Source organism: Acipenser ruthenus, chromosome 6 (genome assembly GCF_902713425.1).
Source record: "Acipenser ruthenus chromosome 6, fAciRut3.2 maternal haplotype, whole genome shotgun sequence".
In the NCBI taxonomy this organism is placed as follows: Eukaryota; Metazoa; Chordata; class Actinopteri; order Acipenseriformes; family Acipenseridae; genus Acipenser; species Acipenser ruthenus.
The window spans coordinates 39,402,563-39,429,482 of NC_081194.1; the positions used below are offsets into that span (position 1 = coordinate 39,402,563).

The window sequence follows — 26,920 nt, forward strand, 5'->3', positions numbered from 1 at the left end:
TATATATATATATATATATATATATATATATATATATATATATATATATATATATATATTGTGTTTGTTTTGTTTTGTTTGTTTTAATTATGTCTCAATCCTGAAATTCTTGGTGATGCTAAACTTTTGGCCACAGCTGTACATTGTTCTGTTTGGTTAGTCCACTGGCCAGACCATGCAGATGAACTGCTATTTTGCACCCTTTAGTTCACAGTTGTGGCCATTTAAGCTTTTTTGTCTTTTTGGGTTTCAGGAAGATGCAAATGTTAATTCAGTTATCGAACAGAAAGCCAACCAGAGCTGTTCACAGAAAAATTATTCTGACAAACCCTTATAAGAAAATGTTGCACGGTTGTGTATCGACAGTATAGTTATAGATAAATATCAGAAATGTTTTGTAATCTGCTTTGAAACACTCCATGATGCTTTTTTTTTTAGGATAACTGGATAGAGCCTTTTCAGAACTGCTTGTAACAGAATCAGTGATTCACCTGGTTGGCTAATGAGTAACACATTGTGTAAACTGTGAAGTAACTGCAAGGTTATTCTACTTTATAAACAGATCAGCAGTCCAAGTTACTCTTAGTCCGGTTTCAGTTGAATCAACAGCATTTTAGGTAAGTACTCAACATTTTCATGCTGAAGAAAAAAAAAACACAAATATATCTTATTACACAAAGACTAAAATAGTTTTTTTTGTCCACACTAGTTTGAAAAGTATTCAGAAAAAATTGTATTTCTACTGGATTTTAAGAACAGGAATAGTAGTAGTATCTATGATAATTATCTTATTTGTATTTGTATTTATAAACATTATTATTGACTGTTGAGAAAATCTGGTTTTAGCTGTAAACAAGCTATTTTATTATACATTAATTATTTTAAAGATGTTTTGTGATTTACATCTTGTATAATAGACTGCAATAATTGTATTTGGCTTTTTTATAATAAGTGTACAGTAATGTTCTTATTAGATGGAGCTATATTTGTTGAATGAATGCCAATTACTATTTAACACGCACAGCATTTTTTTAAAGCACCAGTATTTGCATGTATGCTATGTAATGATTATCAGACCTTGCAAACAGCAGATAAGCAGCTGTATATTTGTTCAGCGTAGCTTAGGCGCCTTCATTTGAAGGTTTCCAAAATAAAGGATAAAGTTCAGAATATACAGCTATAGCCAAAGGTTTTGCATCACCCTATAGAATTAACTAAATTGCTTCATAAAGTCAAATTAAACCCTCTGAATAATGTTACTTTAACACATTGTGTCATATACAGCTTTGTAGTTTTTCATATACTGTGAAAAACTCACACATGATGTGAAATAAAAGATTGAAATGATGTTCATATATATATATATATATATATATATATATATATATATATATATATATATATATATATATATATATGGTGGCAAACCTCGGTTCTCGCAAGCAGGGGCTTCTCATAGGTGGGGGTCAGATGCAAACCCGGGACCTCTGAAGCATAGCGCCGATACCACTGTACAAAGGAGCCAGACTCCACTGCAGGTACAGATATTGGGCTTATGTCTTCACATTTTAGATTGCTGTCACCTACCAGCGCTGACCCCCTCCATGCACGCTACACTAGTTAGAAAATGGGTATTTTATATACTCTATCCTGATTGGTCAAAGCATATCACCATGGATTGGCACTTCTTTTTAAAACCGAGCAAATCACTGCTAGATATCCATAACCCACTAGAATTTTGAAAAAAAATAAAATAAATGTCAGCCATTTTATCGCAATAAAAATAACTAACCAGGTTTAAGTAAATGTTGCCCTTTTGGGAAACTGAAGTGTAGACCTACAGTTTCTTGTGCAATTTTGAATGAGTCTGAATCAGACATCATTGACTCTAATTCAAGTGGTGGAAAAAAGCAAAAGTATTCAATTCAAAACTCCCTATTCCAATTGCTCTGCCCCTTCTCCCTGAACTCTGACAGAACTACAGCATTTCCCTATCCCATTCTAAAAATGCATTTTTTCAAAAAAATATCTTAGAACTTTCAGCTTTTTAAAAAAATTGAAAATTTAAAAATGATTTGGGTGGTTCTTAAAAAAGCCTTTTGTTGTTAAACGGGTGTTTTGTTGCTCCTGGTCTGCTGTATGTCTGTACTCCTCCTTCATTCGGTTGCATCTCCTGCCCCACCTGCACAGCTGTGTGATCGGTGATGCAGAGTATTTTATAAAATGCATCTCGACAATTCCTGCCATACATTTTTCTCCACATCAGTATGGTGCCCATATTAGGACATCTTCCTACATCAGGCAATGCTCCCTCCTCTGTAACTCCCTCCTCCCTCCCACATCATTTTTGCTGGTCTGAAGAGATCAGCCAATGAAGAACCGTTTCCAAATTTTACACGTTTTCAATGGGTAGATTAAATGTCAGTCATATTACCCGGGAGACCAGCTACGTAATTGAATGGGGCATAGCTAACTAAACACATTCAATGTTTGAGAGCTGAAAAATGTAATAATAATAATAACATATCTAAAGCCCAATAATTATCGTTTTCGTGAGGTAATGATTGCAATTTTACATTTCAATATAAGCAAAGCAAGCCCAAAAAAAGCATGTTAAAAAATATGCTCCTTAAAAGTATGCATTCTTGTAATGTTATTTTGCACTATCCAGTATGTATATACAGTATATATATATATATATATATATATATAGGGGAGGGGGCAGCCACGCCCAGACACGGGCAACATGGACTGCATCAGAGACGGGAGAGGGATGGGATTGTGCTGTGAAATGCCCTGCATAAATGTGAGTGTGTGTCTGTACCAGAATGTGTGGCGAGTGAGTGCTGCTCTCTCTCTCTCTCTCTCTCTTTTACATGGGTGCTGCCTCAATTGGCCCGCTCGTCCTATCTACTTTTTGTGAATGGGGGTAGAGCGGTATGTCAGCGAATGGGAGAAAGAACCAATCACCAGAGCTCATTTACATATTGTATGTTGAATGGACCAATGGTGTGAGACATGGGGGAAGCAGGAGATATAAAAATGGGCACTGCGCTGTCAGCTGGTTGTTGTGAGCAGGGCTGTCAGATTTGTCAGTTTTCCAGCCAAATTTGGCTTGTTTTTAAAACATCTAGTGGGTAAATATCGTCTTTGGTGGTTTGGCTATTTTTACCGTGCATGTTTTTTTTTTATATTCCTTTTGATTAAGAGGTCGTTATCAGTGCAGGACTTCAATCACCACAATGCCCTGCATATTCTACCACGCCCTCCCCTGTAGCGTGACTTTGTTCTGAAGCTCAGCATCCAATAAAATGAGAAATCACATAAATGCCCACACTTGCATTCAGCAAATCCGGCTGAACCCACCTACTTCTTTCCTTAGGACTGGTTAATATGGGGATTCTTACAGATGATTGACACTCGTATATAAGAACATAAGAAAGTTTACAAACGAGAGGAGGCCATTCAGCCCATCTTGCTCGTTTGGTTGTTAGTAGCTTATTGATCCCAGAATCTCATCAAGCAGCTTCTTGAAGGATCCCAGGGTGTCAGCTTCAACAACATTATGTCAGCTTTGACTGGGGTTCTTGTTTAATTGTAAAATAGGGAGAAATAAAAAGTGTTTTTTTTTTTAAAATTTGTAACAAATTAAGAACTGTATCAGTACAAATATAATTAGAATGTGTTATTTTATTTTATTTATTGTTGTATACATTATACACCAGTTGAGGACAATTTAATTTTACACTAAATAAAAAAAAAATAAAAAATCGTGGATCGCATTTGATCTCATCACATAAGAAACAGCAGTGCTTATACTGTACATTGTGAGAAAAAAACAAGCAAAGCCCATATATAAATAAATAAATCATTTAAAACATTACGCATGCATGCTTTTGTAATATATATTTAAGTTTTAAATGTAAGTACAGATTTTTGGCTGGTTTAAAAAACACAATTTGGCTACTTTTTGGCTGGTTACTTCAAAAGTTTGGCGGGGCGTTGCAAAAAAAAATCTGGCAGAGCTGGTTGTGAGTATGAGTAGTAGTTGGAGTGAAAACTAAGGGCAAGAATAGGAGAGAGCACTGAAAGAGCATTAGATCTTTAAATAAAAATAGCAGTTCCCTTTCAGTTCGAAGATGACCACCAATGACATTATGTATGGGATATGCCTGCCCATTGGGTAGGTATTGCTGAGCTCTTTATATCAGAGCTGTCGGTAGGCTCCTTCCTGGAGTGACGCACTTGGTCCCGCCCACCGAGGGATTAAAACTGTCATTCTGAGGAAGCCATTTCTGGTTTTCCTTCTCAAGATGGTACGGTAAGACCTCTATGTCTAGCTGAGCGTGTTGATAGAAAGAGCTTCTTCCCTTGCATTCGTGCTGAAAGCCGGCTTGCCGCTTTCCTGGAATCACCGACTCTCTATTTCGAGTCTCTTCTTTCTGTCTTTCAGCATCCTCCTCACTTGCGTTGTAGGCTGCTCTGTTTTTTACTGTCTGTCGTGTGTGAGCGACTGCCTGTGCAGTCACCCCGTGATTGATTGTCTATTTCTTTCTTGGGAGAATACAGTTCCTCCACAGGGCTAGGCCTTGCCTCATCCCCGCTGTCGAGTGATTCTCCCAGCCGCCGTCTGGCTGTTGAAGTGGGCTTTGTTGTTTGGCTGGCGCTGCGCGTCCCCTGTCTTTGTGATAGACCGCACAGCCCTGTTTTCAAGGTCGTGCTGAGGATTAGCTGCAGCATGGTTGTTACTACAGCCATCCAGCCGGGTATTCCTCCACTGGGCTCTGTTGCTTCATCCCGCTGTAGAGTAGACCTCAGCGGTTGTGTAGGCCGTCCACCTCAGTGAGTCGGGCCTTGTAAACAAACAGTGTGCTCTCCCCCATCTGTTCTGTCTGCCTTCAACTCGCCTGCTGCGGCTTTTGGCCCTTGTGTCTCCCTGATGTATGGTACGCGCTGACCAGGTGTGTGACCACGCGGTTAGGGTAGGCACTGTTGCATAGCTGCCCCCCGGTGCTTTGGTACCTCGGTGCACGCATAGCCTTTGGTACTTCGGTATCTCGGTGCGCACGGTGCTCATTGCACACAGCATGCGGTGCCCAACGCTACAGCACCAGTACATGGACATGGTGCTGCACGGTACTCGGTGCGCACGGTGCTCGGTGCCGACTGCTACAGCGCTAGTGCACGAACACACTCTGCTGCACGATACACGGTGCATGCAGTACCCACGGTACTCTGTGCTCGTTACACACATGGTGCACATGGCGCTGATTGTTACAGCGCTAGTGCACTAATGCCACATGGTACATGGTGCACGTAGTGCTCATGGTATTCGGTACGCACAGTGCTCGGTGCACATGGTGTTCGGTGCCCTCCGCTACAGTGCTAGTGCACGAATGCACGCCGCTGCACGTTGCAACCAGTGCAAGCAGTGTTCGGTGCACAGCCGAGGCAGAACACCGAACTGATGTCAGTCAAGTCTGGGTTCTACCCCTGTATGGCCTGCATACCCTCTGTGCGCGGTGCTTGGACGTCCAACATGCCACCTTGGCCCTCGAGAGAGAGGTGGCCTGCAGCATCTGTGTGGCTTTTCAGCCCCGGGTAAGGGAGAACAGGTTGGAGAGGGCCACAAGGGTGAGTTCCACGTCCTCAGTGGCCGGACCGTCAGCGGCTCTCGGAGCCCCAGAGCCCCTCCTCCATGAACTGTCCCAGGACACCATGCTGGACATCCCTGACATGCAGGCCCCCTGTAATCACTCCCCATCCCTGCAGGCAAGGGACATTATGGACCTGAAAGCCCAGATGGCCCAGGTCCTGGAGCTTTTGTCGAAACAGGCACCTGCCGCAGTCCCAGTACCTATACAGCCCCAATTTCCATACCCCCTCCCCAGGGGAGATCAGGGTGGATGGGAAGAGACTTCCCAGCTGGAGCAAGAGGACACGCTTTCCATAGCGGCCTCCAGAGATGGGCCCTTCTTCTCCTCTGACATGCAGGTAGGAGGGGAGCCCAAACCCCCTGCTGAGGAAGAACCTGGCTTTGAGGTAGCCTCGGAAGCCAGCGCTCCTCCGATGTTGTGTCGGCACTGATGGGACGGCACTGCAGCGTTCCTGCAGGTCCCCTGGACACCAGCGGCAGAACCATGCCAGTCCATGTTCCGGACGCAGACGATGGCTTCTCGCCCTCAAAAGTTCCCGGTCTTCCCGGACTTCATGGAGGAGGTACGCTTCTCCTGGGATCATCCGACCTCAGCTCCAAGCGTGCTGAAGCAGGCTGCACAGCTTGCCTCTCTGGCGTGGAAAAGCTGGGCCTAGCGGGGTTCCCCGGGTTAAGGCCCCGCCGATGGGTGGATTGGCCAGAGACCCAGCGTGCCTGAACCCACAGTGCAGGGTGACGGAAATTAACCTCAAGGGGGCTTATGCAGCAGAGGTGCAAGTAACTCACCTGTCAAACACAGCGAGTGTACTGACGGCCTATATGGACAGTGTCCTGTGCGAGGCCCTGCTCCCTGAGCCGATGGCCACTGAAGTACATCTCCTTTATTATTGCTCAGAAATTGTCAACTTACCTATTAAAGAACTGCTTCATTGACACTTCAGTACAAAAAGCGGGCATTCCAGGTTTCCCAGGATGCTTAGAACACATCAATGTGATCCGGCAACAAATTCAATCAGCTAAAAAGGAGAGGAAGGAGCTCCATGTGACATTCCTGGATTTGGCTAATGCATATGGTTCAGTGCCACATGAACTTCTTTGGGCAGCATTTGATTTTTTCAGTGTACCGATGACAATAACAAATTTAGTGAAAGCCTACTTTGGAGATTTGCAATTTAGTTTTTCAACTTCAGAATTCAGCACTACATGGCAATGCCTAGAAGTTGGAATAATGGCAGGATGCACCATTTCTCCACTGGCTTTTACCATGACAATGGAAGTAATCATTAGGGCATCAAAATGGGTCGTGGGAGGAGAGTGCTTGGCTTCTGGAATGCGACTACCACCAGTTCGTAGCATGCACTAATCGGTTATTGGGCAAATTAACCAATAACATTGAATGGGCACAAATGCAATTCAAGCCCACTAAATCAAGGAGCATCTCTATAATTAAAGGTAAAGTAGTAGATAAAACGTTCTTCATTAATGGTGAGGCAATACCAACAGTGTCTGAGAAGCCAGTGAAAAGTCTTGGGAGATGGTACGACAGGGATCTAAAGCACACAGTTTGTGTGGGAGAAGTTAGCCAACAAGCAGTGGAAGGGTTGAAGAGCATAGACAGCAGCGCTTTACCAGGCAAACTTAAACTCTGGTGCTTTCAGTTTGGTCTACTGCCGAGGTTGCTGCGGCCACTGACTGTGTACGAGGTGTCTCTCACAACAGTAAAGAAGCTGGAAGCTTTGATCAGTTCATACATCAGGAAATGGTTGGGAGTTCCACGCTGCCTCAGCAGAGTGGGACTTTATGGTAAAGGAATACTGCAGCTACCAATCTCCGCTCTAACTGAGGAGTTTAAGTGTGCCAAGGTCCGACTGGAAATGACATTAGTAGAGTCACGTGACAAATGCATAAGGGAGGCAGCACCTGTGTTGAAAACTGGAAGAAAGTGGGCAGCAAAGAAAGCTGTGGAGGATGCAAAGGCTGCCCTTCGGATTGGTGATATCATAGGGCAAGTTCATCATGGAAAAGGGGGTCTTGGTCTCAGTTCAACTCCTCCTACATGGCACAAGGCAGCCCCAGCTCAACAGAGGAAGCTGGTAGTCAACGAGGTGCAAAAGCAGGAGGAGAGGATGAGGTGCATAAAGGCCGTTTCCCAGGCCAAGCAGGGAGAATGGATGAGATGGGAGAGTGTGGAACAACGCAAGATTGGCTGGCAAGACCTATGGTCAATGGAACAGAGCAGGATCAGTTTCCTCATCAGGTCAACATATAATGTTCTCCCATCACCACAGAACCTAAACCTCTGGGTAGGAGAGGATCCCTCATGTCCTTTGTGTTCATCACCTGCAACATTAAGGCACATTTTGACAGGATTTAAGGTGGCTCTTAGCCAAGGACAGTTTACTTGGCGCCATGACCAAGTGCTGCGATGTTTGGCCTTGGAAGACAAGCGTAACATGACCAATAAGTTGCCACCAGTTCCATCAAAACATTACAAACAAAAGACAACATTCCTCAACCCAGGAGAGCAACCACCAAGAAAAGGTGTTAAAACCAATCCTTGCTCAGGACAACTGGAAGCTGCTAGCGACTGGAAAATGCTGGCAGATGTTGGTCAACAGCTTATTTTTCCACCTGAGATTGCCACCACTAACCTTCGACCAGATATTGTCTTGTGGTCTGGATCAGCACGCCTTGTTCACCTGGTAGAGTTAACAGTGCCATGGGAGGATGCTGTAGATGAGGCGTATGAGAGGAAGAAACTGTGGTATGCTCAACTAGCCTGTGAAAGGGAACAGCGAGGATGGAGAGTCTGGGTTTACCCAGTGGAGGTGGGTTGTCGAGGATTTGTGGCACACTCTACAACCCGGTTTCTCAGAGACGTCGGATTCAGTGGCCAAGAGTTGCGTCGCACAGTGAACTTATCTGAAGCAGCAGAGAGGAGCAGCAACTGGCTGTAGTTGAGACGGAAAGATTCTGGCTGGGGATCTCAAGCACAATAGAAAGAAAGAAACACTGATGTACGGGTAAATAAGCTGGGCTGAGTTGAGTGGGGGATGGAGGGGAGTGATGCTGGGACGCCAGAATCACCGTCGAGCCCTCTTGAGGTGTCGTGGGCTAGTCGACGAAACACTGAGGATGGTAGGTGCCCACTTGAAGACCCCAGAGATGTACCCTACTTCGCTCAATCCAGACAGTTGTTATGCTGATGCGCTGAGGAGACCGCACTGTGGTTGATCCCCGGAGCCAGCATCACAGCCGCTGTGTGTGCTGATGCGCCAGGGAGGCAAATAAGCTGATCCCTGGAGCCAGCATTACACTTTAGCCATCAACACCAAAGAGAAGGATATCTACATCATCATATGGAAGGAAACACAAATGGATGGAGACACCTATGGATCACATTAGTTTACTGTAAAGCCACGTCTTAGTTGGTGCTTATCTTGGCAAGAGCTGAGTTCAAATCAGCATGAAGTTTTAACATCTACTCTCGAGTAATGGAAATCATGGGATAGTCCACCGCAAACTCCGGCACTACTAGCTCAATAAATTGAATATATTTCAAGTTATGTCAACTTCAGATGTTCATCCAACTCTTTCTCCGGTGATCAATTGGTGCTCAGTTAGAGATATGATTACAAGTACTTTTAGGATTTTAGACGTCTTATGCAGCGGACTCCCACATCAAGGCAAACACTAGAATAGTTATCTTGTATTAGTGTGTCCGAAAACTGAATCTCTGTTCCAGCTGGTTGCAGGCTGGATCTCCAGATTGTCACAGTTCAAAGACTGGTTTGTGTATCAGAACCTTGGATTTCGTGTCAGGAGCCCTGTTTGAGTGTCGCGCTCATACTTTTGTAATGTTCTCTTTACTCCTGTGATTGGATAGTTTGGTTATTTTGGGCAGTGCTTGAGTTCATGTAGAGTGTTTCCCATTGGTTGTTCTCATTCCAATGCATCCCCTTGTTCTCCATTGGTCCGCTATTCCGCCCCCTGTCAGCTAGATTTATGAGATGGACTGTTTCCCATCCTATATGTCAAAGTACTCAAAACTGTCTGGCTTGTGGCTCCAAAAGAGTCATTCAGCAATCGTGAAGATAAGCCATTTGTTCAGCAGTTCGTTTATGACTCTTTTTAAAACCATTCTTTGTCAGTGGGGGAGTTTGTGACCAGAAACCAAGAAGACACAGAGAATGGCTTAAAACCCCCCTCTGTATATTTCAATTCTGTTACACACACAGAACGATATTATGACCCACTCTGACACTACACCCTCAACGATGCAAAAAGTCAATTAACACCGGTGCAGAGTGTGGTTTATTTGGGTCTCTGGCTGGATTCCCTTAGAATGCGAGCCTACCTGTCGAATGACAGGATAGCTGCTATTTGCAACTGCCTGGCCCTGTTTCAACCAGGATCCACAGTGCAGTTAGCATAGTAGGGACGAATTCTGGATGTTCACCTAAGCCCAAACAATTCAATCCGTAGGCGCGTTGAGTTAGATCAAGTCTATTTATTTGAAGGTTAACACACAGATTTTACAGAGCGCTCCGGAGACCCACTCAACCGTCACTTTATCAGTACTCAGAAAAGTGCGATCTCCCTGAATTTCCTTTTACATCAGTATATAGCATTCTCTATTCTAAACATTGCACCAGTAACATTCTAACACACAGCAGTTAATTCAGTCTTGTACCAGTCACCTTGCAGCCCACATCTGTAACTCTTATCTTCTCTTTTCAACCCTATATCGAGAAAAACAACCATATAGGGTCATACCACAAAATGGTGTCTACTGAAGCAGTTTAAACTGGTCCTGCTATCCTACATTCCAATCCTCACCCATCCTTACACCACTTCACCCCAACTATTATCTATATGAGGCACTCAAAACTTAGCCAACTGCATGAAGTTATAGTTCGCATACAACTTAATATATTTATTCCTTCAGCATTGTGCCAGAAACTACTGGGTCTGATGGCCACAGCGTCCTCAGCTATTCAACTTGGGTTACTTTCATGCGCCCACTTCAAGTGTGGCTCAATGCCTTTCGGCTACACCCCAAGCGCGACAGACACTGTCGGCTGACAGTGTCTCATCTGTGCTGGAATGCGCTACGCTGGTGGAGGCAAGCCCTTCACCTGAGTGAAGACATAAGGATAGGAGTTATTTACAGCCGTCAAGTGGTGACGACAGGCGCATTCAACTCTGGTTGGGGGGGCGGTCTGGGCAGGCAGAGGAGTCTGCAGATCCTTGTCGGGCCGCTGGACATCCCTGCACATAAATGCGCTAGAGCTGAGAGCAGTCTACCTCGCGCTACAACATTTTCTCCCTGTGCTCCGCAACAAACATGTCCTCGTCCGCACGGACAACGTGTCAGTGGTTGCGTACGTGAACCACCAGGGAGGGCTTCGGTCCCCGGGGTTACACCGCATAGCCTTTCGGCTACTGATCTGGGCACAGAGGCACCTACTGTCCCTCTGGGCTGTACATCTCCCAGGATTGGTGAACTGGGTGGCGGACCTCCTCTCCAGGGAGGGCCCTCACCCGTCAGAATGGCAACTGCACCCTCAGGTGGTGCAGAGCATTTGAGAATGCTTCAGGGAAGCCCAGGTTGACCTCCTCAGCAAGGCGAAAGGCACCCTCTGGCACCCAGAACCGACTCTCAGGCGCAGTAGTTAGTACACTGCAGAATGCTAGGGCTTCTTTCACAAGAGCGTTGTACGCCTAGATGTGGAAATATTTTCAAAACTGGTGCACGGCCGGAGGCCATGATCCTGTGCATTGTGTTATAGCACTTATTTTACAGTTTCTGCATCCCCCTTATGTTGAAAGTGTACCTAGCAGCCATATCTGCTTGCCACGTTCCCATCGACTCAGTATCCCTGGCGTTCATATTCTGGCGGCCCATTTTCTAAAGGGTGCTCGGCGGTTACGACCTCCTATAAAGGACGTCCTCCCCGAATGAAGTCTAGACGTGGTACTGGAGGCTGTCACTAAGGCCCCGTTTGAGCCCATAGATACCATAGAGCTGAAATATCTCTCTATGAAGACATTCTTTCTGTTAGCTATCACCTCCGCTAAAAGGGTCAGTGAGCTACAGGCTGGAACCACTGGAACTAGAGGCTTTCCATCCCCCTCCCTTTGCGGAGGAGTCGGATAGGAGATTGAATTCCCTCTGCTCAGGTCGGGCATTGAGATGCTATGTGAACAGAAAGAGAGTGCTGAGTCAGTCTGACCAGCTTTTCATTTGTCATGGTGAACGGACCCGAGGTCAAGCCCTCTCTAAGCAGCAACTGTCACATTTCAACTGCATATACTAATGCCGGCCTACCCCCACCTGGTGTGGCTACGTCATAGGCCCTCTTCAGAGGTGCCTCGTTGACCGATATATGTACTGCGGCTAGCTGGACTACCCCGCATACATTTACAAGGTTCTACCGATTTAATGTCATAGATCCCTCTATGCCTTTAATAGGCACTAAGGTCCTTGAGGTTGCACGCTCACACCACCAGCACTAGATGGCGATAGCGAGATATCCCTCAGATGCTGTCCGCTCATTCTTCCTCACGACGGCTCTGGTATACTTTCCTAAAAGTATTCAATTTGGCGGTCATCTTCGAATTTAAGGGGAACGATAGGTTACGGATGTAACCCCGGTACCCTGAAAGAGAAGATGACCGCCAACCTTGTGAGGTCGCATCACTCACATTTGCAGGTTCAACTCAATAGAGGCTGAGATCTCCGCACAGTGACTACTTATTACCTTGGTGAGGCGGGACCAAGGACGTCACGCTGTGGAGGGGCCTATCTGCAGCTTTGATATGAAATGCTCAGGGAATACCTGACAAGCAGGCATATCCCAAAAGTATTCAATTTGATGGTCATCTTCTCTTTCAGGGAACCGGGGTTACATTCGTAACATATCATTATTTTCTCAAGCTGGAGGTTCAAAACAATTCGGAATCAGGACTCAAACCACTTACTCTTCCTCCCCACAATTTCTTTCATTACACACCACACTCCCGCTGTCCTTATTGTAATACAGACTACTCAAAACGTCAGAGAAATTTGTAATGATCACTTTCACAGTCTGAAGCCATGTATATCTCTCAGCTGGTCCTGGTATGTGTTCCCCTTGTGACGTCACGCCAACTTCGTGCATCTCCGGTGTGTTGTCGGGATTATTGATAGTTTTAAGTCTCTCAGTGCTCTAAAATTGATCATGGAGATTTAGTTTTATGCTCATTGTGAAAGTAAACCAAGTACGACCCCAAAGCCAAAAAATGATTTTCTATGTGAGACATGGACTTTAAGTGTGTGTGTTGTCTGTTCAGCAGTGTGCGTATTGAGCTGCCTGCTGTCATGGAGTGCGCGTGGATGATTGGGTCTCTCTCTCTCTCTCTCTCTCTCTCTCTCTCTCTCTCTCTCTCTCAGTTTGCCTGCGCATGTATGCACAAAAAATGACACATTTGGATAGCCTAGCTGTAATTTTGTAAATGTTTTATTGCTGTTATTTCACTATATTAGTAACCATAGATTGTTAATAATTTTAACATAATTTCCAAACACAAGTAATAAACTTCCAGTCATATCAGGAAGACATCTGAAGTCCCCTTTTTTAACCCGACAATTTTAAACAACAATCTTACAAGAACAGCAGCTCAGTGACATGCATCAGAACAAATACAATTTTACGTTACAAAAAAATAAACCACTCAAGTCAATAATACTTTCAGTAGCCACAAAGCTGAGCTACAACAACAAAAGCCTATGCCTACCGTCGGCTCTGAATCGTGATCCCGATTCTCATTTATGTTTTAGTAAGTTTGATGTACCTGTTTTATTGCTACTGAAAGCACAGACTTTCTTGCATGAGACACAGGCGATGTATCCAGCCACAGTGTGTCAGTTTTCATCGGCAAGTAATCTGAATGTTTTCCAAATTGATGACTTGTCTTTCTCATTTTCCTTTAAGCTCTATTCACCCGTGATTAATTTCTTGTAAATTCGGTTCTACAGAGTGAAAACTTTTTCAGCTAAGGAAACTAAGGAAAGTGCAAACAGGTGACTATGTCAGCTGACTATGTTGTCACATGTTTATACTCACTGTTTGTACTCTGGGCTCGCAATGGTAAAATAAACTGATGGCTTGACAAGGCAAGATAAACACAAGCTGAACTTTTATCAGCCGAATATTAATAATTATATCAGCATTCGATCCGCCATCCGCGAAGATGTAAAACAATACACCCGCATCCGGCGGATATCCGTGGATTTGCAGGGCTTTATTTATATGTATATGGTTGTGGTTCTGTGTGCGTGCAGGGGTTGCATGGTATGTGCGTGCAGGAGTTTGCATGGTGTGTGCGTGCAGGAGTTACATGGTATGTGCGTGCAGGAGTTTGCATGGTGTGTGCGTGCAGGGGTTGCATGGTTTGTATGTGCGTGCAGGAGTTTGCATGATGTGTGCGTGCAGGGGTTGCATGGTTTGTATGTGCGTGCAGCAGTTTGCATGGTGTGTGCGTGCAGGGGTTGCATGGTTTGTATGTGCGTGCAGGGGTTGCATGGTTTGTATGTGCGTGCAGGAGTTTGCATGGTGTGTGCGTGCAGGGGTTGCATGGTTTGTATGTGCGTGCAGGAGTTTGCATGGTGTGTGCGTGCAGGGGTTGCATGGTTTGTATGTGCGTGCAGGAGTTTGCATGATGTGTGCGTGCAGGGGTTGCATGGTTTGTATGTGCGTGCAGCAGTTTGCATGGTGTGTGCGTGCAGGGGTTGCATGGTTTGTATGTGCGTGCAGGGGTTGCATGGTTTGTATGTGCGTGCAGGAGTTTGCATGGTGTGTGTGTGCAGGGGTTGCATGGTTTGTATGTGCGTGCAGGAGTTTGCATGGTGTGTGCGTGCAGGGGTTGCATGGTTTGTATGTGCGTGCAGGAGTTTGCATGATGTGTGCGTGCAGGGGTTGCATGGTTTGTATGTGCGTGCAGGAGTTTGCATGGTGTGCAGGGGCTACTTTGTGTGTGGATGTGTGTGTAGGGGAACTGGGTTGCAGGAATGGCGCAAAAGACGTGTGGGGGGGAGCAAGGGGATATAAGGGGCTGCAGGGAAATGACAGGGAGATTGGGGGAGACAAGAGTGAGAGAGAAGGGTGTGTTTAGAGAGATAGAGCGGGACAGAGTAGGGTAAAGAAAAACAAGTACTAAAAATCCTTTTATTTTCATTTGCGACTCCCAGTTCCCTTCCTTTACTTTGTGATTTTATTTTATTGATTATTGTTGTAAAAATGAACGGCTTTAGCTTTAGCTTCACACAAAAATGCTGCAATATATATTATACATACATACTGTATATATTATGTTGTCTTTATATTTCTTTAAAAAAAAGTTTAATTTAATGGTAAAAACTTTCTAAATGAAGTTTCTCTGTACTGTTTAGTACTGTTGTATTTTCAGCAGTCTAATTTATTGTGATAATGTATGGAATTTTGTGACTTTCTGTGACTCTCCCTACGTCTGAGAACTATACTATTTAGTTTTTACGGTTGGGAAAAATTGTTTATTGCTCAGAATTTGACAGATTAAAATCATACCCATGTATATCTGGACAACCAACACACCACCATGTGACATTGTGTTAGTAACTGTTAAGATTGTCAAGTTACATAGTGGGATGTTTGTACATTGTGTATGTTTTTGGGGCATTTAATGTAATTGTTGCAAACAGAATAATTTTATAAAATCTTACCTGTTTTGCTCTTCCATTAGTAAATAGGTTACAAGTATGCAGTTTGAAAGAAAAAATGTTCTGTTATAGCATACATGCATTTCATTTTGAAACATGATACCTGGTAGTACTTTATGTTAAAGGAAGCTTTCGGTTCCTATGCCTTGCTCGTGGGTTATCTGTTTAAATTTGCACTTCCTGGGTCATTTCACCTCAGCAGAATCTTCTGGTCAAAACATCTTACTGGCTGAAAGCATGTCAGTAAATAGGGGAAGCAGTTGGTTGTTTTTTGACAGGAAAGAAGCCAGTTAAGAGATGGAAACAATTTCACTCTCCAGGGGCCGGTTTTTCAAATTTTTAATCTGGATTTTGTAATCCTATATTTTGTATATATATATATATATATATATATATATATATATATATATATATATATATATATATATATATAAGAACTAGCCTATTAAATTATAAGAGGCCTTATTTATGATATAACCTAATTTGACAAAATAAATAAGATCGTGGTAATAATGATTAATACACAACTATTTATTTTGTTTTACATATTTTATTTATATATATATATATATATATATATATATATATATATATATATATATATATATAATTCTAAATCACTTTAATGTTAGTGCACATGTAACTCATGCACATAATAGTTATTCATGCCTACTTAGCAGACATTAAACAACTAAATCTAAATTGAATAAAAGTAAAACTTTTGAAAAAAGGATATGTGTTTTTAGACAACTCTGTCGTCGGTAGGAAGTCCAGCATCTCTCAGACGAGCTTTAAGGAGGTGTGTATGATGTGTCTTCCTATGCTTTTTTATTAAAGCTATACCATTAAATAGGTGTTTTCCTTTTTGCTTGCAAGGATACAAAACGTATGTAAATAGGATATTCTAACACACTATTTGGATGTATGTTTGCTATGACAATTCAAACAAAATATCGACGTTCTATGATCATTTAAAAGCTAAATCCACCTCCGCAGTAGGATCACAATAAGTAATCCTGCTCTCCTCTTTAAATTCTGAAAAACCCAATTGCAACATTAAATCGTGATTAAAAATGCAATCGGATTACCAAAATGAAATCCGGATCACAGTAATCTCAATCGCATTTCGATGTTTTGAAAAACCCCATTCCACAATATAATCCAGATCAAATGTGGAAATCTGATTACCAAAGTTTTGAAAAAATCAGACCGCATTTTTAATCACGGTTAAATGTTGCAGTTGGGGTTTTCAGAATTTAAAAAAGGATCAGAATTACTTTGATTCAAAATATCAAGATTATTGTGATCCTACTGCAGATTATCATAAAATTATAATAAAACACACAATATATGTCCAAATAGAGTATCATAATAGAATATTTACATATATATTAAGTTTTGTATCAAAGCAAGCAAAAAGGAAAACACGTATTTACTGGTATAGCTTTAATAAAATAAAAAAAAAAAGCATACGCATATGCATACGCCTTCACATACGCCTCGTTAAAGCTCGTCTGAGAGATGCTGGACTCCCGACCGACGAGGATGACAATGTCTAAAAGCACATATCTTTTTTCACAAGTTTAATTTTGATTCAATTTAGATGTAGTTATTTTATTTCTGCTAAGAAGGCATGAATAAAATAAACATTATTTGCATGCGTTATATGTGCACTAACATTAAAAGTGATTTAGATTTTGATAAACAAAATATAAAACAAAATAAACAAAGTTGTGTATTAATCATTATTACCACAACCTTATTTATTTTGTTAAATTAGGTTATATCATAAATAAGGCCTCTTAAATATAGAATTGTATTTTGTGTACTTGCTAGAACCGAAGTCATTGTATTTTATCTTGCTCTTAATTGTATTAATACTTGTACTGTGATTCTTGAAATATATTTTTGTTTACGACTTTAAGTCGCCCTGGATAAGTGCGTCTGCTAGGAAATTATATATATATATATATATATATATATATATATATATATATATATATATATATACAGTGCCTATAAAAAGTCTACACCCCCTTGAACTTTTTTCAGTCAGTGCCTCAGAGTTTCATGCATTTAAATTAGGATTTTTTCCCCACTTATCTACACACCATACTCCACACTGTTAAGAGGAAAAAAGTTTTTATCGAGAGAAAAATTATATATTAAAAATACAAAACTGAAAGATCATAATTGGATAAGTCTCCACCCCCCCTGAGTTAATACTTCGTGGAAGCACCTTTGAGCAATTACAGCTGTGACTCTGTTGGGATAGGTCTCTACCAACTTTGAACACCTAGATTTGGCAATATTTGACCATTCTTCTTCACAAAACTGTTCAAGCTCTGTCAAGTTCCTTGGGGAGCGTTGATGGACAGCAATCTTCAAGTCATGCCACAAATTTTTGATTGGATTGAGGTCGGGGCTCTGACTGGGCTACTCAAGGACATTGACCTTTTTGTTCCTTAGTCATTCCAGTGTAGCTTTGGCTGTGTGCTTTGGGTCGTTGTCATGCTGAAAGGTGAACTTCCATCCCAGTTACAGCTTTCTTGCTGAGGGCAGCAGGTTTTCCTCAAGGACATCTCTGTACTTTGCTCCATTCATTTTCCCTTCTATCCTGACAAGTGCCCCAGTCCCTGCCGATGAGAAACATCCCCATAACATGATGCTGCCACCACCATGCTTCACAGTAGGGATGGTGTTCTTTGGGTGATGCGCTGTGTTGGGTTTGTGCCAAACATAACGCTTTGCATTTAGGCCAAAAAGTTCCATTTTAGTTTTGTCAGACCACAAAACTTTTTGCCACATGGCTACAGAGTGTTTTTTTGCATACTTCAAAACGGGAGTCAAGGTGGGCTTTCTTGAGTAATGGCTTCCTTCTTGCCACCCTACCATACAGGCCAGATTTGTGGAGTGCTTTGGATATTGTTGTCACATGCACACTTTAACCCGTCTTGGCCATAAAAGCCTGTAGCTCTTGCAAAGTTGCCATTGGCCTCTTGGTAGCCTCTCTGATCAGTCTCCTTCTTGCTCGGTCATCCAGTTTGGAGGGACAGCCTAAATTGTTGGGTAGGATGTGTAGATAAATGAAAAATAAAATATTTTAATGCATTTTAATTCCAGACTATAAGGCAACAACATTTTGAAAGAGGGTGTAGACTTTCTATAGGCACTGTGTGTATATATATATATATATATATATATATATATATATATATATATATATATATATATATATATATATTAAAATCTAACTTATTCAAAAACTGGATTTCGTAATTGTGATTATTTGTTATCTGGATAAATATAATCCAGCTGTGACATTTTCTGAAAACCTGGATCAAAACGATTCAGATAAAAGTAATCTCGATCACAATATATAGAATTACAAAATCCGGATCACTTTTAGCCAGATTACACATTTTGAAAAACCGGCCCCAGGTGATATGACCAGGGAAGTACAAGTAAAAGGATAACTTGCATACAGTGATTTCTTTAAAACATGATATCTGATGGTACAACACTAGATTAAAGTGAAAATACAAGTTTGATAAAACCTGGGTTTATGTCAAAATTGCACATTTGAGACCTATATAACGAATGAATGTGCATGGCAGGGAAAATGTATGGAACTATTTACTTTAATGATAAATCTGAAAATCAGATTAGAGAATGTATAAATAATGCCTTAAAGAATGGCAAGTAAAAAAGCTTTCAAATCAAATTTACTAAATGGTGTGTTTTCTTTTTTGCAGTGTGAACGTTTAACAGAAAACATGCATAACACCCTGAAAACGTTATTCTTCTTGTCCTGCATTTCTCTTGTGGCCTCAAATCGTGTGTACGTCCACCCATTTAACCTGTTTGCTTATGGAAATTCCAGTTGTGAGACTGTAGAGGGACAAGATGAGAAACTCCCTGATAAAATGACTTTTGTTCCAACACCTATTGAATTACAGAATGGTTCAGAGCCAGGAAGCCCAATACAGAGAGGTTCCAGTGGGACAAAACAAGAAGTTACCCAACATACTTATGTTTTAGCCGGTTTGCAAAATATGCTTGGTCTTCGAATGTACAGTGCCATGAGTAAACAGAAGAAGACGGGAAACATTCTTTTTTCACCTGTGAACAGCTTTGGGACTTTGGTTACATTATATTTAGGTGCCTCCAAGCATACAGCTACTAGACTGCAGCACCTCATTGGGATAGTTAAGGAAACAGATAAAGAAAATTGTACATCACCAATTGACGGTCACAAAGTCCTTCATGCTCTTCAGAATATTAACTCTCTAATCGACGGTTCTAGCGACGAGCTTACAACAGTTGTCTGGACATTTTTAAACACTGGTATAAAGTTGTCCGAAGAATTTGTGAAAGGCATTCAAGACTTTTCTGACCATTCCTATTTAAGAGCGGTCCATTTCTCAAACCCACAGCATGCTGAAAGCTTAGTTAATTCATTTGTTGAGGCCACATCTTCCAGGAAAGTCAAAAGCCTGTTTAATGCAATTGACTCTTCGACAGATCTGCTATTTGCAAGCTATGTTCATTTCAAAGGTAAGATACTTTTTTATAAAGATACTGAGATACAGTGAATGCACATCAATTGAAACACTACACTCAAAATGTAGACCTCTGAGAAAGGAGGAGGCTTCAGGACTATTACCTAGGCAGGGGTTGTCTAGAGAGATTTCTGATGAATTCTAGTTCACCAGTGTTAAAGGTGCCATAAATTGTCTTAATATTTTGTAAAATCCCAGAGGACACTAAACTTTAATAATGGGAAGCCAAGGCTGATTTTCTGAAAGGGGGCTGATCCCTCAATCAGAGCATCACTGTCTAGGTAACTCCTGTTTTTTCCCCTTATTTTTGTCGCTTTTAACCTCCTAAGTCCTACCGCTGCTAATAAACTTTGCTAAATCATTCTAAATCTTTAACACTGGCAGCCCAGATCCTGCCATTCCAATTCTGAAGAATGAGGCTGAGGCTCATAAAGTCATTGTCTCAATTATCATGCTTATGCATTACCAAATAAAGCATTGAAATCTATATGTGGTCAGCCTTTCATTCTGAACAGTAAAGTCGCAGACTTTTTGTGGGGCTTTGCGTCAGTCTGACCAGCTCTTTGTCACGGGACACGGACCCTAGGACAGCCCCTCTCAAAGCAGCGTCTGTCACATTGGATTGTGCACATAGTCTCGACTGTGTATGATGGTGCTGGCTTGCCCCCACCTGGGAGGGTATCCTTGGGCCCTCTTCAGTGGGGCCTCGCTGTCCGATATTTGTACTGCGGCTAGCTGGGCTATGCCGCATACTTTCTCTAGGTTCTACTGCCTTAATGTGGTAGATTCTGCCCTGCCTTCATTAGGCACAAGTGTCCTTGAGGGTGTAAGCTCACACCTCTAACCCTTGAGTTATGCAGTTCTGATGTGTCCCTCATATGCTGCGGTTCCTTCTCCCTCACGACGGCTCTAGTATACATTATCCTATACATAATGTTGTTGGTCGAATTGAAAGGGAACGTTAGGTTACTTACCGTAACCCTGGTTCCCTGAAAAAGAAGATGACCACCAACCACGAGGTGGAATCGGTTGCCCTCACGGGTTCAATGGAAAGAGAGAAATGGCTTCCTCAGGATGAAGGTTTTAATCCCTCGGTGGGTGGGACCGAGTGCGTCATCCCAGGAAGAGGCCTATCAGCAGCTCTGGTATAGAGAGCTCAGCAATTACCTACTCAATGGGCAGGCATATCCCATACATAATGTCGTTGGTGGTCATCTTCTCTTTCAGGGAACCAGGGTTACGGTAACATTTTAAGCACTGACGCGCTATTTTTAATAAACAAAATAAACAAAAACAAAACCTAACTCTGTTTTGGAGCGCTGACTACACACATCAGGAACCTCTCTATACAACAGGACAGCTAAGCTGTTTTCCTGTTGAAACAAACACAAAACAAAAACACTGTTTTTTAACAATGACCCAAAAGGACTATAAACATTATCTTTTATACAATTGAGTACACTTATCAAATCGGGCTCCTTCACACAGAAGCAGCCTCGAGCAGACTGCTTGCTCTCTATATATACCCTGCACCTGGCTGTAATTTACAATATTAGCCAGGTGCAAATGATAATTAACAAATAAATGATAATTAAACAATACAACAAATACACATTTTTAGGCAGGGAGGATATTAACCCCCTCCCTGCTGTGTTACTATCTGTATAACCTTTTTGAAATATTTTGACGGTTAATGGAGAGAACCATATTACAAAAGAGAACCAAATTAATATAATTCAACATCTCTCAAGCACTCCTAGTTTTATTCTCATTTTGATTGAACATTAAAATGGATATTGTCCTGTCAAAAAGGTCATTAAAGACTGGAAATAACACTATGTAAATATTTCACAGTGTTTTAAAATAAACAAATCGGATCAATGTGATTTTTTAAAACATTGCACCGCAATACTCATCTCATTATCTATAGTGATTTTTACAGGCATAGCATTGCTTTACTGTACATATGCTGTACTAAATGACCCACAATCTGGGATACGTCATACATATTTTCACTTTTGAACATGATAAGTTACTGTAACCACAGAGCTGAAGTTTTTTGCACTCCTAAAATGTGTGAAAACAAAATTATTTTATATGTTACATCTCACAAAGTAGAAAGACCAAGTTGTCATAAAAATACATGAAATGCGTAAGTTTTTGTGTTTGTAAAGCCATTGACTTTGAGGCAATGTCAACTAAAGACACATTTTATGAACATATTAATCAGTATCAGTGTTGATGTCTGAACTGGCATTGCCGTGACTGAGGGGAGGATGGGAACTATTCCAATAATCTTTCCATAGTCCGTGTCATTTTCAATTTAAGAGAGTGGATAAATCAACACTGTAAGTCAGGTCTGTCATTGTGACAAACTGTACTTGCAACATGGCGCTATAAAATGCAACTATATGCAATCTCAGTTCTACTAGAATCTAAAGTAATAACCAAATGAACATTTTTTCACAGGGAAGTGGAAAAAAGCCTTTGAGCCTCACCTTACAGAAATGCAAGAGTTCTGGACTGATGATACAACTAAAGTTGCAGTACCTTTGATGTCACAGTCTGGTGTGTTCCAGTATTTCAGTGATAAGAACAGGAACTGCATTGTGATAAAACTTCCATTCAGTAAGAAAGCCTACATGCTTCTGGTGCTTTCAATCAAAGGAACAGATCTGAATCACATTGAAGCACTTCTAACATCAGATGTTATTTCTGAATGGCAACACAACCTAAAGAAGGGGTATGAATAAACAAAATTATTCAAAATGACTAGAAAATATATTTCCTTCTGTTAAGACAGGTTGTAAAACTTGTTTTCTCTCTTTTCCGTAGATTTGTCCATTTGTCTCTACCCAAGTTCTCAATGGGTACTGTGTCTGATCTCAAGGAAATTCTCACTAATATTAAACTCCCAGATCTGCTTGGCAAGAGTTCAGACTTCACAAAACTAAGCAATAAAGAACATCTTACAATTGACAAGGTACATTTGCTTGTTTTTTCATGTGTGCAGAAATAACTAAATTCCTGTCTTACGAAGTGCTAACCATCAATTTTCTCTACTCACTAGCTCCCCTTCTATTGAAGATATTTTACATAGATCAATATAGTTTATACTTCAATTTGTAATATGCTCATGTCACAACATAGAAATATAAAACAGCTTGATATTTCCTAACAGTAACATGCAGGAGCTAAATATATACATATAACAACATGCAGGAGCTAAATATATACGTACAAAAGTTGAGGAGCAGCTCTAAATTTCTGGTTCCATAGATATATGTAAAATATCTTTATGGATGTACTGTAAGAGAGCATCGTCCAGTGAAGAGCTTGGCTACATTTTGGTTAATCTATCCTGTTACATATGTTTATGAAAGCCAGATAGAACTGAAGCACCTAGATTGAGGTCAAAGCGCCTTAACAGAGACTACATCTATATATATATATATATATATATATATATATATATATATATATATATATATATATATATATATATATACACACACACAGACGTGCTCAAATTTGTTGGTACCCCTCCACAAAAAACGAAGAATGCACAATTTTCTCTGAAATAACTTGAAACTGACAAAAGTAATTGCCATATTTAATAGAAATCAGACTTTGCTTTTGATTTTTTATTCAACATAATATTGTAAATAATAAAACAAATGAAAATGGCATGGACAAAAATGATGGGACCTCTAACCTAATATTTTGTTGCACAACCTTTAGAGGAAATCACTGCAATCAAACGTTTTCTGTAGCTCTCAATGAGACTTCTGCACCTGTTAACAGGTAGTTTGGCCCACTCTTCCTGAGCAAACTGCTCCAGCTGTCTCAGGTTTGATGGGTGCCTTCTCCAGACTGCAAGTTTCAGCTCTTTCCATAGACGTTCGATAGGATTCAGATCAGGACTCATAGAAGGCCACTTCAGAATAGTCCAATGTTTCTTCTTATCCATTCTTGGGTGCTTTTAGCTGTGTGTTTTGGGTCATTATCCTGTTGGAGGACCCATGACCTGCGACTGAGACAGAGCTTTCTGACACTGGGCAGTACGTTTCGCTCCAGAATGCCTTGATAGTCTTGAGATTTCATTGTGGCCTGCACAGATTCAAGGCACCCTGTGCCAGGCGCAGCAAAGCAGCCCCAAAACATAACCGAGCCTCCTCCATGTTTCACTGTAGGTATGGTGTTCTTTTCTTTGAAAGCTTCATTTTTTCGTCTGTGAACATAGAGCTGATGTGACTTGCCAAAAAGCTCCAGTTTTGACTCATCTGTCCAAAGCACATTCTCCCAGAAGGATTGTGGCTTGTGAATATGCATTTTAGCAAATATTTTTCTGTCAAAAGTGGAGCCCACTTTTGCTCAAAAAGCGACGGATGGTGTGATCAGAAACTGACGTACCTTCACCTTGGAGTTCAGCTTGTATCTCTTTGGCAGTTATCCTTGGTTCTTTTTCTACCATTCGCACTATCCTTCTGTTCAATCTGGGGTCGATTTTACTCTTGCAGCCGCACCCAGGGAGGTTGGCTACAGTTCCATGGACCTTAAACTTCTTAATAATATTTGCAACTGTTGTCACAGGAACATCAAGCTGCTTGGAGATGGTCTTGTAGCCTTTACCTTTACCATGCTTGTCTATTATTTTCTTTCTGATCTCCTCAGACAACTCTCTCCTTTGCTTTCTCTGGTCCATGTTCAGTGTGGTGCACACAATGATACCAAACAGCACAGTGACTACTTTTCTCCATTTAAATAGACTGAATGACTGATTACAAGATTGGAGACATGTGTGATACTAATTAAAGAAACTAATTAGTTTGAAATATCACTCTAATCCAATTATTTATTATCTTTTCTAAGGGGTACCAACAAATGTGTCCAGGCCATTTTAGAATATCTTTGTAGAATAAGCAATAATTCATCTCTTTTCACAGCTTCTTTGCTTTATTCTATGACATACCAAAGGCATGCAAGTATACATGATAAAATAGCTTTTAATTTCATCACTTTTCAGGAGGAATGAAGCATTATTTCAATGAGCTGTAAGGGTACCAACATTAGACTATATTTATCCATGGTTTAAACCCATCAGCAGCCAATCAGTGTGCAGCATTTTTTCCTTTAGAATGGTAATGTACGACCCCCCCCCCCCAATGAAATAATACGCTTGGACAGTTGTATTGGATTTACCGCTGTATCACCTATAAAGTGTTTCGCAGCCTTGCAAACAATAATAAACTTATCCACAAACGTGAGAATCCTTTGCACGACCGTGAGACTCTCAAAATTGTGAAAAACCGCGAGTTTCACGGGTAAACCTTGAGACTTGACATCCATGCAGTAGTGCAAACATATAAAAAAGATTTCCCAACTAGCATACATGAAGACCATTTCTACATGCTCTGTATTATTTCAATCGTACACAAAAATGGAGGTGTTTTCAATGTTCAGTACCTTTCTGTATATTTGTTATTTGCAAAAAGAAATATGTTGTAAAATGTTTTCCTCTTTAAAATGAAGCCTGGGTTGTAAAACAAATTGTTTTGTTTTTCAGGTGCTCAATAAAGTGATATTTGAAGTAACTGAAGAAGGCTCTGAGAATCACGCTGATAGTCAGGACAGCATCCCCACGCCCCTGGAACTGAAAATCAACAAACCTTTTTTCTTTGCTGTCGTGGAAGGGAACTCAGATGCACTGCTCCTGCTGGGAAGAATCACTAATCCAAGTTCTAATTAAACGCAATACCATGTCATAAAACCATTTATTATGTAAATATGGTAAGTGTGGTCCAATAATATAAAGATACTGGGTTACATTGTTTAAGCTTTTGCCTCAATAGAGTAAGACTCACACCAGTCTACTAAAAAAATATCAAACTTTGCTTAGAAATAGCTGTAAACTAGTTTTGCTTGACAGTTACAAGTTGCAATTCTGATGCCAAAGGTTGAGTTGTTACTCAAATCAAGGCTATTTTTGTAATAAAAAATTAAAATAAAAAAAGGCAGTTGCAGTCTGTTATTTCTCCAGCTTTGGGATTTATTTTTCATATGTTGAAGAGCAATGAATTCTTAAGAAGCTTAGCAACAGACAAACCTAACAGGAAAAAAAAGATTGAACAGCTTAATAGGAGTCAATTTAAGCAAGGTGTACCCTTCCTTTTACAAAACAGATTCAACTATTTTAAGGGCAGCAGTGTGGAGTAGTGGTTAGGGCTCTGGACTCTTGACCGGAGGGTCATGGGTTCAATCCCAGGTGGGGGACACTGTTGCTGTACCCTTGAGCAAGGTACTTTACCTAGATTGCTCAAGTAAAAACCCAACTGTGTAAATGGGTAATTGTATGTAAAAATAATGTAATATCTTGTAAGTCGCCCTGGATAAGGGTCTCTGCTAAGAAATAAATAATAACTATTTATTTTGTTGCAGTAGCATGGGGTTTTAACCAATCTCCTTTATGGTGCATTAATATTAACTTTTGGATTTTAGAAGATAAAAACCATTGTCCATATTTGTTTTGATATTTTTATTGCATGCAAACGTATACGATAGCATTCATGTATGTGGCCCTAATAGAGGGTTCTTACTACTGAGGGTACATGTAACTTGTACTACAGTGTTTTAATAATAATAAAAAAACAACTAAAACAAAATGTGATTGAAAACATGTAAGTTTTTTGTATTTGAGAAAAAAAAAGAAAATACTGGTACTGCACTGTCAGGAATGCACCTGCTAGTTTCATTTTTAAAATGTGTTACGGCTTGAACTTGCAAGAATCGTCCCCTGTTTACTACTTAAGAGGTCACAACATTATCCCCAAGGCTACCAAACTCCCTTAAAAACAGTAAATTATGCTTTAAGTTTTTAATTATTTGCTCATGGTAAATTACTTATGTTTCAAACAGTTCAAATGTTTCACAGTGTTTGCTATAGTTAATTGTTCTGTAATAAAA

At 41.0% G+C, this 26,920-nt stretch overlaps 1 protein-coding gene across 1 annotated transcript; it reads left to right on the forward strand.

Moving 5' to 3' along the window:
• Positions 1-527: 527 nt before the first annotated feature.
• Positions 528-26,619, forward strand: agt (angiotensinogen). Its single transcript, XM_034017592.2, has 5 exons — positions 528-617; positions 19,151-19,952; positions 22,427-22,700; positions 22,793-22,940; positions 25,524-26,619. The coding sequence occupies exons 2-5, from the start codon at positions 19,172-19,174 to the stop codon at positions 25,704-25,706; spliced, it is 1,386 nt and encodes a 461-aa protein (XP_033873483.1). The 5' UTR covers positions 528-617; positions 19,151-19,171; the 3' UTR covers positions 25,707-26,619.
• The last annotated feature ends 301 nt before the right edge of the window (positions 26,620-26,920 follow it).

What these genes read in the sequence shown, in the direction of transcription:
- agt (XM_034017592.2), top strand. Translation starts at nt 19,172, where the DNA reads ATGCATAACACCCTGAAAACGTTATTCTTCTTGTCCTGCATTTCTCTT. An exon ending in AAGCTATGTTCATTTCAAAG is followed by an intron (nt 19,953 to 22,426) that starts GTAAGATACTTT and finishes ATTTTTTCACAG; the next exon opens with GGAAGTGGAAAAAAGCCTTT. An exon ending in CAACACAACCTAAAGAAGGG is followed by an intron (nt 22,701 to 22,792) that starts GTATGAATAAAC and finishes TCTTTTCCGTAG; the next exon opens with ATTTGTCCATTTGTCTCTAC.